The 17969-nt window shown below is 38.1% G+C and overlaps 1 protein-coding gene and 2 pseudogenes across 1 annotated transcript; 1 reads left to right on the top strand and 2 right to left on the bottom strand.

Annotated features, from left to right (window-relative positions):
* Positions 1-912, top strand: LOC125079137 (olfactory receptor 8B3-like; annotated as a pseudogene).
* Positions 913-1312: 400 nt separating this feature from the next.
* On the bottom strand, positions 1313-4810 carry LOC125079674 (glyceraldehyde-3-phosphate dehydrogenase-like; annotated as a pseudogene).
* Positions 4811-15453: 10643 nt separating this feature from the next.
* Positions 15454-16395, bottom strand: LOC125078871 (olfactory receptor 145-like). The gene has a single exon (XM_047692098.1). It carries the CDS (start codon positions 16384-16386, stop codon positions 15454-15456), a length of 933 nt encoding a protein of 310 aa, XP_047548054.1. The 5' UTR covers positions 16387-16395.
* Positions 16396-17969: the final 1574 nt, after the last annotated feature.

The following is a 17969-nucleotide window of genomic DNA, read 5'->3' as shown; positions in this document are numbered from 1 at the left end:
ATGCCTCCTGCAAATGCTTCCTTTGTGACTGAATTCATTCTGGTGGGGCTAACAGACCTACCAGATCTCCAGCTTCCCCTGTTCTGCCTGTTTCTAGTCACCTACATGGTCACTGTGTTGGGAAATTGGGGCTTGATAACTCTAATTGGGCTGAACTCACACCTCCACAACCCATGTATTTTTTCCTCTTCAATTTGTCCTTCATAGACCTCTGTTATTCTTCTGTGTTTACACCCAAAATGCTGATTAACTTCACATCGAAGATGAATATTATCTCCTACAGAGGATGCATGACCCAGCTTTACTTTTGATGGTTTGTTGTTGTTGTTGTTGTTGTTGTTGTTGTTGTTGTTTTTGGTGCCTCTGAAGCTTATGTGCTGACATCAATGTCCTATCATCACTATGTAGCCATCTGTAACACATTCTTATATAATGTTGCAATGTCCCCTAAAGTATGTTCCAGTCTTTTGCTTGGTTCATATTTGATGGCATTTTTGGATGCCACGGCTCACACAGGATGCAATCTGAGACTGACCTTCTGTGATGCAAACACCATCAACCATTATTTGTGTGATATCTTCCCTCTGCTCCAGCTCTCCTGCACCAGCACCTACATGAATGAGCTTGTGGTTTTCATTGTGGTGGGCATCAATATCATTGTGCCCAGGGACATCATCTTTGTGTCTTATGGTTTCATCCTATCCAGCATCCTGTGCATCATCTTCAGCGAGGGCAGGCCCAAAACCTTTAGCATGTACAGTTCCTTCATAATAGCTGTTTCTCTGTTCTTTGGATCAGGTTGTGTTTATGTGTCTTCAAGCATCTTTTGCTGGGACTATGAATGAGGGGAAAATGTCCTCTGTGTTTTACACCAGTATGTTTCCCTTGGTGGACCCCTTCATTTACAGCTAGAAAACAAAGACATTAAACGCTCTGAGAAAAATCCAGAGTAGGAGAGTGATTTGATCAGGATTAATGTGTTTGCATGTAGTTATAGGACTGGTATATTCTGTTCCTTTCATCAAAATAGGTTAGGTGGTATTGAGGCCTTTGTTATCATGGTGAAGGAAATTTTAATCACCTGTTAATTTATTTCCATTTTTTTTGACTGGGTACAGTATACTCTGTTGTTGGTACATCAGAGGTCGGGCTCCCCAACTCCACTCCCTGCTTCAGGGTTCTGAGGAGGGAACTATGTAGAGGTTGAGAGATTCTCATTGTGTTGGGTGATGAGTTTGAACAGGGACTCCCCAACAGCTGAGGGCCTCTCTGTTTCTCTTGTTCTCACTGGTGCTGGTGGTCAAAAGGGCTCTTACTCCTGGAGGCCAGGGACCATATGACCCACCAACTGGGTTCTATAGCCAAATTCATTCTCATACGAGGAAATGATCTTCACACAAAGGTCATTGAGGATAATGCTAGCCTCAGCATGGATGGTATCAGAGTGAGCATCACTGTTAAAGTACTAGGAGATAATAAGGAAGATGTGGTCCATATATACTATGGACTATTACGCCTCCATCAGAAAGGATGAATACCCAACTTTTGTATCAACATGAACAGGACTGGAGGAGATTATGCCAAGTGAGATAAGTCAAACAGAGAGAGTCAATTATCATATGGTTTTCTTATTTGTGGAGCATAAGAAAAAACACAGAGGACATGGGAAGATGGAGGGGAGTAGTGAGTTGGGGGAAATTGGAGGAGTAGACAAACCATGAGAGACTGTGGACTCTGAAAAACAATCCAAGGGTTTTGGAGGGGTGGGGCGGGGGAGGTTGGGTGAGCCTGGTGGTGGGTATTATGGAGGGCATGTATTGCATGGAGCACTGGGTGTGGTGCATAAACAGTGAATTCTGGAACACTGAAAAGAAATTTTAAAAATACTAAAAATTAAAAAGAAAAAGTACTAGGAGACAACCTGGTCTTCAGTGGCATCCAGATTGCCCTTGAGGGGGCCGTCTGATGCCTGCTTCATCGACTTCTTGATGTCTTCGTATTAGGCAGATTTTCCAGTTAGTAGTTCAGATCCATGACTGACACATTGGAGGTGGAGACATGGAAGGCCATGCAGGTGAGCTTAACATTCAGCCCAAGGATGACCTTGCCTACAGTCTTGGCACACTGGCAGAAGCAAGGATAATGTTCTCAGTAGCCCCTGAGGCATCAACTTCCCAGAGGGGCTTTCTTAAGGGTGACAATGATGGCATGGACTGTGGTCATGAGTCCCCCCAGGATGCCAAAGTTATCATGGATGACCTTGGCTAGAGAGGCCAAGCAGTTGGTGATGCAGGAGGCATTGTTGACAATCTTGAGGGAGTTGTTATACTTCTCATGCTTCACACCCATCAGAAATATGAGAGCATCAGGGGGAAGGGCAGAGGTAATGACTCTCTTGACCCCACCTTCAAGTAAGCCCCAGTGTTCTCCATAGTGGCAAAGACCCCAGTGGGCTCTACATCATACTTAGCACCAGCATCACCCCATTTGATATGGGCAGGATCTTGCTTCTGGAAGATGGAGATGGGCTTTCCACTGATGACAAGTTTCCCATTGTCAGCCATGACTTTACCAGTTATTTGCCACGGGTGGAGTCAAACTGGAACATGTGGACTATGTAGCTGAGATCAGTGAAGGGATCAATGATTGCAACAGCATCCACTTTGCCAGAAGTAAAAGCAGCCCTAGTGACTAAGTGCCCGTATGTCCAAATCCACTTCCTACAACTTTCACCATCTTGTCTTTGGGGTGAAGCTGGCACTGCACCAGAAGATGAGGCTGTGTGTCAGACACGAAAGAGCAGAGATCCCTATTCTTTGCAATTTTTTCCAATTTTTTTGCTTTTTGAAATTTTTTCTTCTTTTTTCACTTTTTTTTATTGTGATAAAATACACATAAGATTTAGTATCTTAACCATTTTCAAGTTTACAGTTCAGTGGTATTAAATGCATTCATATTGTTGTGCAGTCATCATCATGGTCATCATCATTTATCTCCAAAATACTTTCATCTTGCAAAACTAAAACTCTAGATCCATTAAATCATAACTCCCCAGGAACTCCTCCCCCAAGCCCCTAGCAATCATCATTCTACTTTCTGAAACGATAAATTCTCCTTCTCCTCTTCCTCCTCCTTCTTCTTCTGTGTTTTGGTTTGTGGTTTTTTTTTTTCCAGATTCTATATATAAGTGAGATCATATAGTATCTGTCTTTCTATATCTGGTTTATTTTACTTAGGAACGTGTCCTCCAGGCTTATCATATGTCACAAATAGCAGAATTTCTTTCTTTTTTAAGACTGAATGATATTCTACTTTATACATATAATATTAAAATAATAATTACAATTCATACAGTAATGGAATATATACAGTAAGTTTTCATATATACATATACACTTTATACACACAGATTTTTTCCTTCCGTATCATTTTCACAATGTCTTCTCCTCTTTACCACTTTACCTGTTTAAGAATAACATTAGCTAATAAATTTATTTGTTTTTTTACATTGTCATTGTGGATTTCATTTTATTTCTTCTGGAAATATGTAAATGTTTCTACAAATGATCACATGAAGTAACAGGAGGGTGATATTGTACCACTGGGGGGTTTCAAACCTGGTGACTATACTGTGACACTGGGATCATGAGTCACATTATCTGTAGTCCTGTCTACACCTTCCACTTGCCTATAATGTGCCTCCTTGAAGTGCCAATGTTTCATAGATACAGCAGGTTCCATAATATCTATAAAATATAATCCACTTTCTAGCTATAAACACCTTTATAAACACCTCTAGCTATTAAGCACCTTTTGGCAGAGATATCATATTTCCCATAGGACACATAACAGAGCATCAATATATATTTACTGCGTAGACATGATCTAGAAACTGAGAAAAGGTAATGAATTAAATCATATAGCTTATGCAACATGGACGGGACTGGAAGAGATTATGCTGAGTGAAATAAGTCAAGCAGAGAGAGTCAATTATCATATGGTTTCACTTATTTGTGGAGCATAACAAATAGCATGGAGGACAAGGGGAGATGGAGAGGAGAAGGGAGTTGAGGGAAATTGGAAGGGGAGGTGAACCATGAGAGACTATGGACTCTGAAAAACAATCTGAGGGTTTTGAAGGGGCGGGGGGTGGGAGGTTGGGGGAACCAGGTGGTGGGTATTAGAGAGTGCATGGATTGCATGGAGCACTGGGTGTGGTGCAAAAATAATGAATACTGTTATGCTGAAAAAAATTAAAAAATTAAAAAAAAAAAGAAAAAAAATCATATAGCTTATGAAGGAAAAACTTAGATAAACTGTTAGCCTCCTGGTTTCAGTCTACTCTTCTTTCAAATATACTTTTTATTTCCTTCATTTTATTGTTTTTATTTCACTAATCCTGAAATAGAAGAAAACTTTTTTATTTTGAGCATCGACTGTGCTTTGTTGGCTTATACATGAATATCCCTCAGGGTAATGGTTGTGTTAGGAAAATAGTTTGAAAGTTCTTTTTCTTGTGAAAGAGAAGTCCTATTAAGTTAGGATGGTTGAGAGAGGATTAGTGCAACAGGGAGCTTTTTCTGGAAATTAATTTAAAAAAATTATTCTAGGATGTTTGCAAGTACTAGTAATTCAGAGGTGAGAGCATGGGAGAGATAGGAACCCAGCAACAAGCATTAGGCCAAGATCCAAAAACCGCATGAACAATGAACAAGAAATCTGTCTGGAGGAAAGGATTTTGAGATTTAGAACCACATTTCATCTGACTTTGTCTCTGCTCTTCAGAGTACTGCAATTCCGCTCCCCCCATACTGTCCATACAGCTGTGATAAAACACAATGCACAATGATCCTGCATTAATAGTGTTTTGGGGCCACATTCATGAGGGACCAAGAGTAGAGAGGACGGTAATTTCAGGAGATTAAACAGTGTGTGGTATTCAAAACTCAAGTCAGGATGAAGGAATTTAGAAATGCTAGGAAAAAGGCAGCCCTTTCTGTGATCTTTTCTGGAAGGCTCTTGATGTAGTATGGAGATCACAGGATTTCTCTGAGTAGGATAAAAGCGCAAGTCATTTGATATTGAAATGGGTAAACTAACAGGGCTGGAATACCCGGAATCAACTAAATCACTCCTGTTTTTTTGGCTTCCATGTGCTACTCCCATATGGATGTTAAAGTACAAAAACCCTGAAATTGCAGCTGGGAGCACAATGACAAATTGAAAGAAACATTTGGTGAAAAAAACAGATTGTAACTATTTCTTTTCTGGAATAGGATGTTAGATTACTTTTCTTTTGAGAAAACACAAGTTGACTACATTAAAAACTTTTAATCCTAAAGTCTATACCTGAAACCAATATTATACTCTATGTTAACTAACTAGAATTTAAATAAAAACAGAAAAACCATTAATCCTTAATCAACTGATAATTTAACTATTTCTAGGATAACTTTTAATAGTATTTATTATTTTACCACTTTTCTCATTTCCAGTCAAGATTCAGGTATTGTGAAATTTACCATCACTGGTTTGTTGTCTTGTTTTTGTTTTAAATGATTAGCATCACTAAACCCTTGAGTATGGCTTATTTATTAATTTTTGTATTTTATCTTCACTGAAGTATAGTTGACATACAGTACTCTATTAGTTTCACATGTACAACATAGAGATCTGACATTTACAAATGCTCACTGTGATAAATTTAGTTACAATCTGCCATCATAGATTTATTGACTAATGGTTTTAAAATGACCTCTCGCACCACATCCCCTGATCTCCATATCAACATGCTTGCATTTTAATTTAACAAGTTCCATTTATACAAATAGTTGATTTTTATTATATTTTTGTTTGTTTTCTTTTACTTACTTTCTGTTTTGATGAAATTGTTTTTCTTATCAAAAAAAGTGTGTCAATACATAAATGATGCCTGCTTTTCAGGAATCATTATAGACATTGCAAAGGTACATCCACTTTTTAAAATTTTTTTTAATTTTTTTATAAACATATAATGTATTATTAGCCCCAGGGGTACAGGTCTGTGAATCTCCAGGTTTACAAACTTCATAGCACTCACCATAGCACATACCCTCCCCAATGTCCATAACCCCACCACCCTCTCCCTCCCCCCTCCCCCCAGCAACCCTCAGTTTGTTTTGTGAGATTAAGAGTCTCTTATGGTTTGTCTCCATCCCATCCTGCCCCAAAACCCCCCACGTTGCAGCTCCACTTCCTCATATCAGGGAGATCATATGATAGTTGTCTTTCTGTGATTGACTTATTTCACTAAGCATGATACCCTCTAGTTCCATCCACATCGTCGCAAATGGCAAGATTTCATTTCTTTTGATGGCTGCGTAGTATTCCATTGTATACATATACCACATCTTCTTTATCCATTCATCTGTTGATAGACATCTAGGTCCTTCCATAGTTTGGCTATTGTGGACATTGCTGCTATAAACATTCGGGTGCATGTGCCCCTTCGGATCACTACATTGGTACATCCACTTTTTTATATTTTTTTGTCACTCTTTGAGGTAGCTAAACATATGAGTTAATCCTGGTCATTAACCTCTCACTTGAGAAACCTCAAAATACAAATGCAATCTCCTTCAATTTCAGATGACTTTCAGAAATTAGTTTTTATTGCAGAAAGTATAAACTACCTTTCAAGCTAACTTCCATTTTTTTCAGGTTATTTGAGGAAAAGCTCATTAAAAATTGTTATAAAAGTTATAAACAGTTTACCAAAGTTAAGATTCGTAAAGTTTTTGTAAAAAGCAATTAGCTGATAGTTTTCTGTTTGGTAGTTTAAGCCCTATGCATGTGTTGGGACTTTTTTTAAAAGACGTAGAAAACGAAGTCAGGTGTGTTACACACACAACATAGAGTATCCCTTATGGTTTTTCTTTTTTTGTGTTATGTGAATGGCTATAAAAGAATTTATGAGAGGAAGTATGAGTCTATTGAAATTGTCACAGCGAAGAGTCAAGCAGGGAAGTCATGGGATTTGTCTGTACCTATGTCCTAAGACAGAGCTGCCTCTGAATCAGTGTGAAAGCTTGGACTTTCTGAGCAATAACAAAAAATGATCCTCCTACTTCAGAACTGGAAGCAAAGTTGATTACATTTTGCATTTGTTTCATGTAAACTCTCCATACATGAGCTGCTGGTGTTGCTCAGACCAGGTTTGGAGTAGGCATGATCAGGTTCACTGTGGTTCAGGTGTCATGAAAAGCAGAAGTACAAGAGGTTCTGAATTCCATGTCTTTTTAATTGCTAAACCCCTAGCTGTATTGAATCTCGTTTTCCACTCCTCCTGACACTGCCTCCTTAAACACACAAACACACACTCATGCACATACATAGTGTTCAAGTAATATTTTATGAGATCATCGCCATTGAATGGTATGGAACCCATGTTCAGGTAGATAGTTCAGGGGGCTGAGCACGAAGTACTTGTGAATCTAGGAGAAGAAATGTTTATTGCTTCTATCATTTGCTTGGAAACACACATACACACATGCATGCACATATGTACTAACACACAAATGAACATTCAACTGCAGGCACACACACACACACACACACACACACACACACACACAGTGTTTTTTACCTCTGAGTACCTAGCAACATGTGGCATTGTGGTGTATGTCACAAATACACATAGGCATAGGAAGGAAAAGATATAAAACTAGATTTTCTTAATGCAACAGAGTAGACTTTGTATATTGTAAGGTAAACATTGTATAATCTAAGGTAAACATTGTATAATCAAAATTTCTTCTTAAAATTGGTTTTTTTTTAATTGATGTCCATGCTGGGGGACAGATGTGGTATTTTTCCCTGAGTCTGGCATACTTGGCTTTTGTCTCATGCACTGGGACATTCCACTGTCTTATTAGCTGACCAGCAGGTAGAAGAAGTTGGTTTATCTGCAGAGCTTAGTTGTATAAAAGATGTAGATTTAAACACGAAAATCATACTCAGTGTGAAGTTTTACTTTCTGAGGGAGAGACTCTTATCTTCCTCAGGAAGTGGGATTGCTGGTGGCATCACAGGAAGGGGCTGTTGAAAGGCTCTCTCTGACAGGAAGTTAAAATAACCCATTCAAATATTAATATTGAGATGTGCAGGGTGTTTCAGTTGCTCTTAATGTTTTAGTTTTTCTACTCTGTCACATCTGTCAGTTTATGTATTTCAAGGGGAAATGGTGTGAGATAAAGAGGAGAGGGAGCTTAGTTTTCATTTCATAGATGATGAAACTGATGCTCAGATGTGTTCATGGTTTGTCTCAAATTACAACTTGTGAGTGGTAGAGCTGAGACTAGGACTTGGGTTGGATTCTAAATATATCAGCATATTATTGTTATTAATGTAGTGTACTGTTAAATATCCGTGAATCATGGAAATGTTTTCAGTGAATAAAAAGTCTCAGAACACAAATAAAAGCAACATGCTAAACTAAGCAATATGTGAGGAAAGTATCTTTTCCACTTTACATTTGGAAGCTCTATCCTAATTTAGAATGTGTGAATATATTCTTATTTTATACTGGCTTTTGCAATATATGGAAACACATAAGGATAGACTATAATAATCACTTCTACATTCTCTTCATCCTTTTTCTGGCTGGACATGGAATACTATGAGGGTGCACTTAAGTGATGAAGCTGTGAACAAAAGCTGGGGCATGATTGTGTCAGTATGGAGGTAGAGAATGGGAGGACTAGGGGCACACAGGGGGCTCTGGGACCCGGAATAGTCTGTTCTTAGGTCTGTGTGGTCACTGTAAGCTGTTCAGTCATAATAATGGTTGAAGTGTATTTTGTAGGCTTGGATATATGTATGTATGCTAACTTTCACAATAAATTTTGGTTGAAAACCTTGGATTCTACCTGGATTTAAGCTAAATATTAATGTAATCAAAAAGCCAAGACTCAGGTAAAGGGAACAGACTTCCATGTACAGCATGGCTCACACAGAAGAAGGCAGCAGCAGACACAATGCTTTTATTACACTCACTGAGGTATTTCCACCAGTGTTTGTGGGGAGGAGCAATGTCCCTGCGAACCCCATTGTATAGGTCTATAGTATGTTATTTATATATGTTTAGGTTACTATAAAGGGAAGATAGTTCTCATAACATATTATATAATATCATTTTCAAACCTTTCTATGTTCTCAGTAAAGTCTTTTCTTTATTTCCTCCACATTAAAAAAAAATCCTAGTTAACACTAGTTAACACACAGTGTAATATTAATTTCAGGTGTAGAATTTAATGATTTATCACTTCCATAGAACACCCAGTGCTCATAGCAAGTGCCCTCCTTAATCCCCATCACCTATTTAATCCATCTCCCAGTCAGCTCCCCTCTGGTAAAAATCAATTTGTTCCCCATAGTTAAGAATCTGTCTTTTGGTTTCCTCTCTCTTTTTCCCCCCTCATGTTCATTTGTCTTGCTTCTTAAATTCCACACATGAGTGAAATCATATGGTGTTGATTTTTCTCTTATTGACATATTTCACTTAGCATAATAGTCTCTGGGTCCTTCCAAGACATTGCAAATGGCAAGATTTCATTCTCTTCTCCTTCTCCTTCTTCTTTTTGTAGCTGAGGAATATTCCATTGTATATCTATACCACATTTCTCGATCATTTCATCATCCAAGGGATATTTGGGCTCTTTCCATAATTTGGATATTGTTGATAATGCTGCTATAAATATTGGGGTTCATGTATCCCTTTGAATCAGGATTTTTGTATCTTGTAGGCAAATACCTAGTAGTGCAATTGCTGAATCCTAGGGCTGTTCTATTTTAGACTTTCTGAGGCACTTCCATACTGTTTTCCAGAGTGGCTGCACCAGTTTGCATTCGCATCAGTGGTGTAAGAGGGTTCCCCTATATCCTTATCTTTGCCAACATCGTTGTTTCCTGTGTTGTTAATTTTAGCCACTGTGGCTTGTGTGAGGTGATATCCATTATAGCTTTGATTTGCATTTCCATAATGATAAGTGATGAACATTTTTTCATTTCTGTTGGCCATCTGTATTTTTTTTTTTTTTTTGAGAAATGTCTATTCATGCCTTCTGTTGATCTTTTAACTGGATTATTTCTTTTTTGAGTGTTGAGACTTGTAAATTCTTTATACATTCTGGATTCTAACCTTTGATCAAATATGTCATTTGCAAACATCTTCTTTCATCTGAAGGTTGCTTTTTAGTTTTGTTGATTGTTTCCTTTGCTGTGCAGAAGGGTTTTATTTTGAGGACATTGCAATAGTTTATTTTTCTTAATTTTTTAAATTTATTTTCAGCATAACAGTATTCATTGTTTTTGCACCACACCCAGTGCTCCATGCAATCCATGCCCTCCCTAATACCCACCACCTGGTTCCCCCAACCTCCCACCACCTGCCCCTTCAGACCCCTCAGATTGTATTTCAGAGTCCATAGTTGGACTAAAGACCTAAATGTGAGACAGGAAACCCACTAGATGCTAGAGGAGAATACAGGCAGTAATCTCCTTGACATCAGCTGTACCAATCTCTTACTAAATATGTCTCCTAAGAGAAGGGAAACAATGGGAGAAGATATTTGCAAATGACAGTACAAAGGGCTAATATCCAAGATCTATAAAGAACTCCTCAAACTCAACACACACAAAACAGATAATCATGTCAAAAAATAGGCAGAAGATATGAACAGACACTTCTCCAATGAAGACATACAAATGGCTATCAGACACATGAAAAAATGTTCATCATCACTAGCCATCAGGGAGATTCAAATTAAAACCACATTGAGATACCACCTTACACCAGTTAGAATGGCCAAAATTAGCAAGACAGGAAACAACATGTGTTGGAGAGGATGTGGAGAAAGGGGAATCCTCTTACACTGTTGGTGGGAATGCAAGTTGGTGCAGCCACTTTGGAAAACAGTGTGGAGGTTCCTCAAGAAATTGAAAATAGAGCTTCCCTATGACCCGGCAATTGCACTACTGGGCATTTACCCCAAAGATACAGATGTAGTGAAAAGAAGGGCCATCTATACCCCAAAGTTTATAGCAGCAATGGCCACGGTCGCCAAACTGTGGAAAGAACCAAGATGCCCTACAACAGACAAATGGATAAGGAAGATGTGGTCCATATACATGATAGAGTATTATGCCTCCATCAGAAAGGATGAATACCCAACTTTTGTAGCAACATGGACGGGACTGGAAGAGATTATGCTGAGTGAAATAAGTCAAGCAGAGAGAGTCAATTATCATATGGTTTCACTTATTTGTGGAGCATAACAAATAGCATGGAGGACAAGGGGAGATGGAGAGGAGAAGAGAGTTGAAGGAAATTGGAAGGGGAGGTGAACCATGAGAGGCTATGGACTCTGAAAAACAATCTGAGGGTTTTGAAGGGGCGGGGGGTGGGAGGTTGGGGGAACCAGGTGGTGGGTATTAGAGAGTGCATGGATTGCATGGAGCACTGGGTGTGGTGCAAAAACAATGAATGCTGTTACACTGAAAATAAATAAAAAAAAAGATCTTCATTGATATCCTTCCCTTCCAATGCCTTATTTACATTTGTGACATACACCCCAATGCACACGTTGCTAGGTACTCAGAGGTACAAAACACTGTGTGTGTGTGTGTGTGTGTGTGCGCGCGCGCCTGCAAGCGAATGTGCATGTGTGTGTCTCAGTATATATGTGCATGCACATGTGTATGTGTGTTTCCAAGCAAACGTTAAAAGTGATAACTATTTCCTTTTCCTAGATTCACAAGTACTTCCTGCTCAGCCCCTTTCTTCTCAGGAGCTAGAACCAGGAACCATCTACCTGAAAGTGGGTTCCATATCATATAATCAATGTCTCGTAAAATATAACTAGAACATTGTGTGTAGGGGTGAGTGTGTGTGTTTAAGGAGGCAGTGTCAGGATGAGTAGAGAATGAGGTTCAATAAATATAGGGGTTCAGCAATTAAAAGGACATGGAACTCAAAACTCCTTGTACTTCTGCTTTTCATGACACCTGAACCACAATGAACCTGATCATGCCTATTCCAAGCCTGGTCTGAGCAACACCAGCAGCTCATGTATAGAAAGTTTACATGAAACAAATTCAGAATGTAATCAATGTTGCTTCCCGTTCTGAAGTAGGAGGATCATTTTTTGTTATTGCTTAGAAAGCCAAGCTTTCACACTGATTGAGAGACTGCTCTGTCCTAGAACATAGGTACAGATAAATCCCATGACTTCCCTGCTTGACTGCTAGCTGTGACAGTTTCAATAGACTCATACTTCCTCTTATACCTTCTTTTATAGCCATTCACATAACTCAAAAAGCAAAAACCATAAAGTATATTCTGTATTGTGTGTGTGACCCACCTGACTTGGTTCTCTGGCTTTTTAAAAAAAAAGTCCCTATACATGCATTGTGTTTAAACTACTAATCAGAAAGCTGTCACCTAAGTTGCTTTTACAAGATCTTTGCAAATCTTAACTTTAATAAACTGTGTTTCTCACTTTTATAACAATTTTAATGAACTTCCCCCCAAATCATTTGAAAAGTGGAATTTAGTTCAAAAGGTAGTTTATCCTTTCTGAAATAAAAAATTGCCATTTCTGAAAGTCTTTTTGAAATTGAAGCAGATTGCATTTGAACTTTGAGGCTTCTTAAAAGAAGATTAGTGACCAGTGTTAACATATACTTTTAGGTACCTCAAATAGTGATAAAATATGAACAAAATGGATGCATCTTTGTAATGTCTATAACAGTTCCTGAATATCAATATAGAACATTTACATATTGACACACGTGTTTCAATAGGCAAACAATTTCATCAAAAGAGACAGTAAGTAAAAGGAAATGAACAAACAAAAACTACAACGAAAACCAACTATTTTATAGAAATGGAACTTGTTAAATGAAAATAAAGCATGCCAACATAGAGATTAGGGGATGTGGTGTCAGAGGTCATTTTTTTAAACTGAGTTCAGTTAGCCAACATAGAGTACATCATTAATTTTTAATGTAGTGTTCAGTGATTCACTAGTTGCATATAATACCCAGTGCTCATCAGATCACAAGCCTTCCTTAATGTCTATCATTTAAAACCATAAGTCAGTGACTCTATGGTGACAGATGGCAACTACACTTTGTGGTAAGGATTTGATAATGTATATAAATGTCAGATCACTATGTTTTATGCATGAAACTAACAGAATATTGTATGTCAACTATACTTCAATTTAAAAAATTATATTTTTAAAAATGAATAAATAAACCATAGTCAAGGTTTTAGGGATACCAAACATCTAAAACAAAAACAAGCCAACACACCAGTTATGCTAAATTTAACAATACCTAAATCTTGAGTGGAAATTAGAAAACAGGTAAATTAATAAATATTATTAAAGTTATCTTAGAAATATTTAAATTATCACCTGATTAAGGACTAAGATTTTTGAAGTAGTCATCTGTTTGTGTTTCCTCAAAATAAAAATAATCCAACATCCTATACCAGAGAAGAAATTGTCACAGTTGGGTTTCATTAGCCAATTAAATAACTTGACTGGTGTTCTATAAAGTTCAGTTAAACAGCATCCATTTTTCCAAGGAAGACATACAGATGACTAACAGACACAGGACAAGATGCTCAACATCACTCACCATCAGGGAAATACAAATCAATATTACAATGAGCTATCACCTCACACCTGTCAGAATGGACAAAATCAACAACACAGGAAACAACAGATGTTGGTGAGGATGAGGATAGAGAAAAACCCTCTGACACTGTTGGTGAGAATGCAAACTGGTGCAGCTACTGTGGAAAACAGTATGGAGGTTCCCCAAAAGGATAAAAGTAGAACTAACCCATTATCCAGCAATTGCACTACGAGATATTTACCTAGAACACAAAAATACTGATTCAAGGTATACATGCACACCGATGTTTACAGCAGCATTATCAACAACAGCCAAATTATGGAAAGAGCCAAGATATCCACTGAATGATGAAATGATAAAAGAAGATGTAGTATATATATCTCTATACATATACACATGTATAAATATAATGGAATGTTAGCTATAAAAAAAAATGAAATCATCCCTTTAGCAAAGATGTGCATGGAGCTAGAGAGTACTATGCTAAGTGACGTAAGTCAGTCAGAGAAAGACAAATACCATATGATTTCACACATATATGGAATTTAAAAAACAAAACAAATGAATGTGGTAGGAAAAAAGGGAGGCAAACCATAAAACAGATTCTTTTTTTTTAATTCTAAAATTTATTTATTTTATTTTTTCAGTGTTCCAAGATTCATTGTTTATGCACTACACCCACTGCCCCATGCAATATAAAACAGATTCTTGACAAAAGACAACAAACAGGATGCTGGAGGGGAGGTGGGCAGGAGGATAGGTTCAATGAGAGATGGAAATTAAGGAGGAAACTGGTTGTGATGAGCACTGGGTGTTGGATGCATGTGACAAATCATGAAATTCTACACCTGAAACTAATATGACACTGCATGTTATCTACCAGGAATCTACATAAAAACTTGAAACTAAAAATAAATAAATAAATAAATAAATAAATAAATAAATAAATTAGAGCAAAAGAGACTACAAACAATAGTAGACATGATATCATAAGGCTAATAATTAGACTAAATCTTTACAAAGCTGTGTGACTTTAGGTAAATCTAACTAGTCTGAGTTTCACTTACCCAGCCATACAATAAAAATATTTTTTTTAATGATCAGTTACGTGTTGGTTTTACTGTACAAAGGTAAAAGAGAAAAGTCTGCCAAAATGATGACCATTCCTCATGTTGTAGAGGAAAAAGTAATTTCAAAATGAAAATGGGAAAAAGGAAACAACATGTTTATTATGTAATGCTACTATTAAATTAGGAGAAGGAAGTGAAAAGTGTGGGGGTGTCAAAACGGGAGATGAACCATGAGAGACTATGGACTCTGAGAAACAAACTGAGGATTGTAGAGGGGAGGGGGTTTGGGGAATGGGGAGCCCGGTTGTGGGCATTAAAGAGGGCACCTATTGCAAGGAGTACTGGGTGTTACAGGCAAACAATGAATCTTGGAATGCTACATCAAAAACTGATGATGTACTGTATGGTGGCTAACATAACACAATAAAAAAATAAAGAGAACAAAAAAGTGGAGAAGATATTCTGCTATTGGTGATGAAAACAAAATATAAAGAATAAAATATATATAAAGAATATAATATAATATATATATAATATATAATATAATATAAAAAATATAAAGAGTAAAAATAAATTGTGAGACTCAAATATCCTTTAACGTGTTAGGAAAAAATATTAAGAAGACTGCCACTTCAAGTATTTTATTTAAGCACACAGAATCTCCCCATGTGTAACAAACTACAAAGACAGACACTGTTGATCAAAACTGTCTCTTGCTGAAAGTTTTTCTCACAGCACATTTAATGTCTTTGTTTCTCAAGCTGTAAATGAAAGGGTTCATCAAGGGAACCACATTGGTATAAAAGACAGAGGAGATTTTCCCCTCATCCATAGACCCAGCAGAAGATGGTTGAAGATACATAAACGCACCTGATCCAAAGAAGAGAGAAACAGCAATTATGTGGGAGCTGCAGGTGCTGAAGGCTTTGGACCTGCCCTCACTGGAGCTGATGCGCAGGATGCTGGACAGGATGAAACCATAAGAGACAAAGATGGTAACACTGGGCACAATGATATTGATACCCTCTAAAATGAAAACCACCAGCTCATTCACATAGGTGCTGGTGCAGGAGAGCTGGAGCAGAGGGAAGATATCACATAAATAATGGTTGATGGTGTTTGCATCACAGAAGGTCAGTCTCAGCATGCATCCAGTGTGAGTCATGGCATCCAAAAATGACACCAAGTATGAACCAAGCATAAGGATGGAACACACTTTGGGGGACATGGCAACATTATATAAGAGTGGGTTACAGATGGCCACATAGCGATCATAGGCCATTGATGTCAGCACATAAGCTTCAGAAATAGCAAAAAAGCAGAAAAAGTAAAGCTGGGTCATGCATCCCCTGTAGGAGATAATATTCTCCTTTGATGTGAAGTTAATCAGCATTTTGGGTGTAAACACAGAAGAATAACAGAGGTCTATGAAGGACAAATTGAAGAGGAAAAAGTACATGGGGGTGTGCAGATGTGAATTCAGCTTGATTAGGGTCACCAAACCCAAATTTCCCAACACAGTGACCATGTAAGTGACTAGAAACAGGCAGAACAGAGGGAGCTGGAGATCTGGTAGGTCTGTTAGCCCCACAAGAATGAATTCAGTCACAAAAGAAGCATTTCCAGAAGCCATTCCTCTCAAAGGGATCTGTGAACACAGGAGAAAACTGTTACAAAGAAAATAATTCAACCAGTCAGAATGGCTAAAATTAACAAGTCAGGAAATGACAGATGCTGGCGAGGATGGGGAGAAAGGGGAACCCTCCTACACTGTTGGTGGGAATGCAAGCTGGTGCAACCACTCTGGAAAACAGCATGGAGGTTCCTCAAAATGTTGAAAATAGAACTACCCTATGACCCAGCAATTGCACTGCTGGGCATTTACCCTAAAGATACAAACGTAGTGATCTGAAGGGACACGTGCACCCGAATGTTTATAGCAGCAATGTCTACAATAGCCAAACTATGGAAAGAACCTAGATGTCCATCAACAGGCGAATGGATAAAGAAGATGTGGTATATATACACAATGGAATACTATGCAGCCATCAAAAGAAATGAAATCTTGCCATTTGCGACGATGTGGATGGAACTAGAGGGTATCATGCTTAGCGAAATATGTCAATTGGAGAAAGACAACTATCATATGATCTCCCTGATATGAGGGAGAGGAGATGCAACATGGGGGGTTAAGGGGGTAGGAGAAGAGTAAATGAAACAAGATGGAATTGGAAGGGAGACAAACCATAAGTGACTCTTAATCTCACAAAACAAACTGAGGGTTGATGGGGGGAGGGAGGTTGGGGGGGTGGGATTATGAACATTGGGCAGGGTATATGCTATGGTGAGTGCTGTGAAGTGTGTAAACCTGGCGATTCACAGACCTGTACCCCTGGGGATAAAAATATATTATATGTTTATAAAAAATAAAATTTAAATTAAAAAAAAAAAGAAAAGAAAATAATTCAGCATTTCCCACTATATCTCCTCTCACAGGAGTTGGGTTTGTACTGGGAATGTCTGAGACTAGCCCAACCTGGACCCACAGAATCTGCTTTGTCATCATCATGAATCAAGTGACATGGACATTCCTTTATTAAAGTCTTGATAAGCTGTATAAGCAAAGACATTCAAAACCTGGCCTACACTATGAAGGCCAGTGCTTCCATATGCCAACAAGACTGCTGTGAAAACCAAAGGTTAAGGGAGAAGATTGGACCAGGAGAGAATCACCTTCTCTCATTTCACTTCCTTGACCATGTGACCCCTCCCCAAAGCAGTAAAATGGAGGCGCCAACCCCACCAACCCGGTGCTGACCTCTAATGGGGTTTGGATGTGGTGCGGTTGGAATGAAGAATTTTGTTTCTTATTTTGAACTAAAAATTCAGATTCTAGAAGAGTTTAAATTCCTGCCCCACATCATAAAGTAACCGTCAATGAAACTGACCAGTAAATTGCATCCTTGAAACCTAATAATGTCTCCGAACCTTCCCTGCACCACCACCCTCTCCTAAACAGGTCCTTCTACCAATTTCATCTGAGTCTGAGGACTGCAAAAACTGGAAAGAAATCTTGAAACACTACATCAAAAACTAATGATGTACTGTATGGTGACTAACATAACATTAACATAAATAAATGAACAAACAAATAAACAAATAGAAATTGGCATATCTTAGATCCTTGGGCTTCCATCACAAAAGGAAGGCATGAAT

This window comes from Lutra lutra, chromosome 10 (assembly GCF_902655055.1).
Source record: "Lutra lutra chromosome 10, mLutLut1.2, whole genome shotgun sequence".
Classification (NCBI taxonomy): domain Eukaryota; kingdom Metazoa; phylum Chordata; class Mammalia; order Carnivora; family Mustelidae; genus Lutra; species Lutra lutra.
The sequence above is the reverse complement of the archived record's forward strand: the minus strand, read 5'-3'. Positions and strand labels throughout refer to the sequence as shown.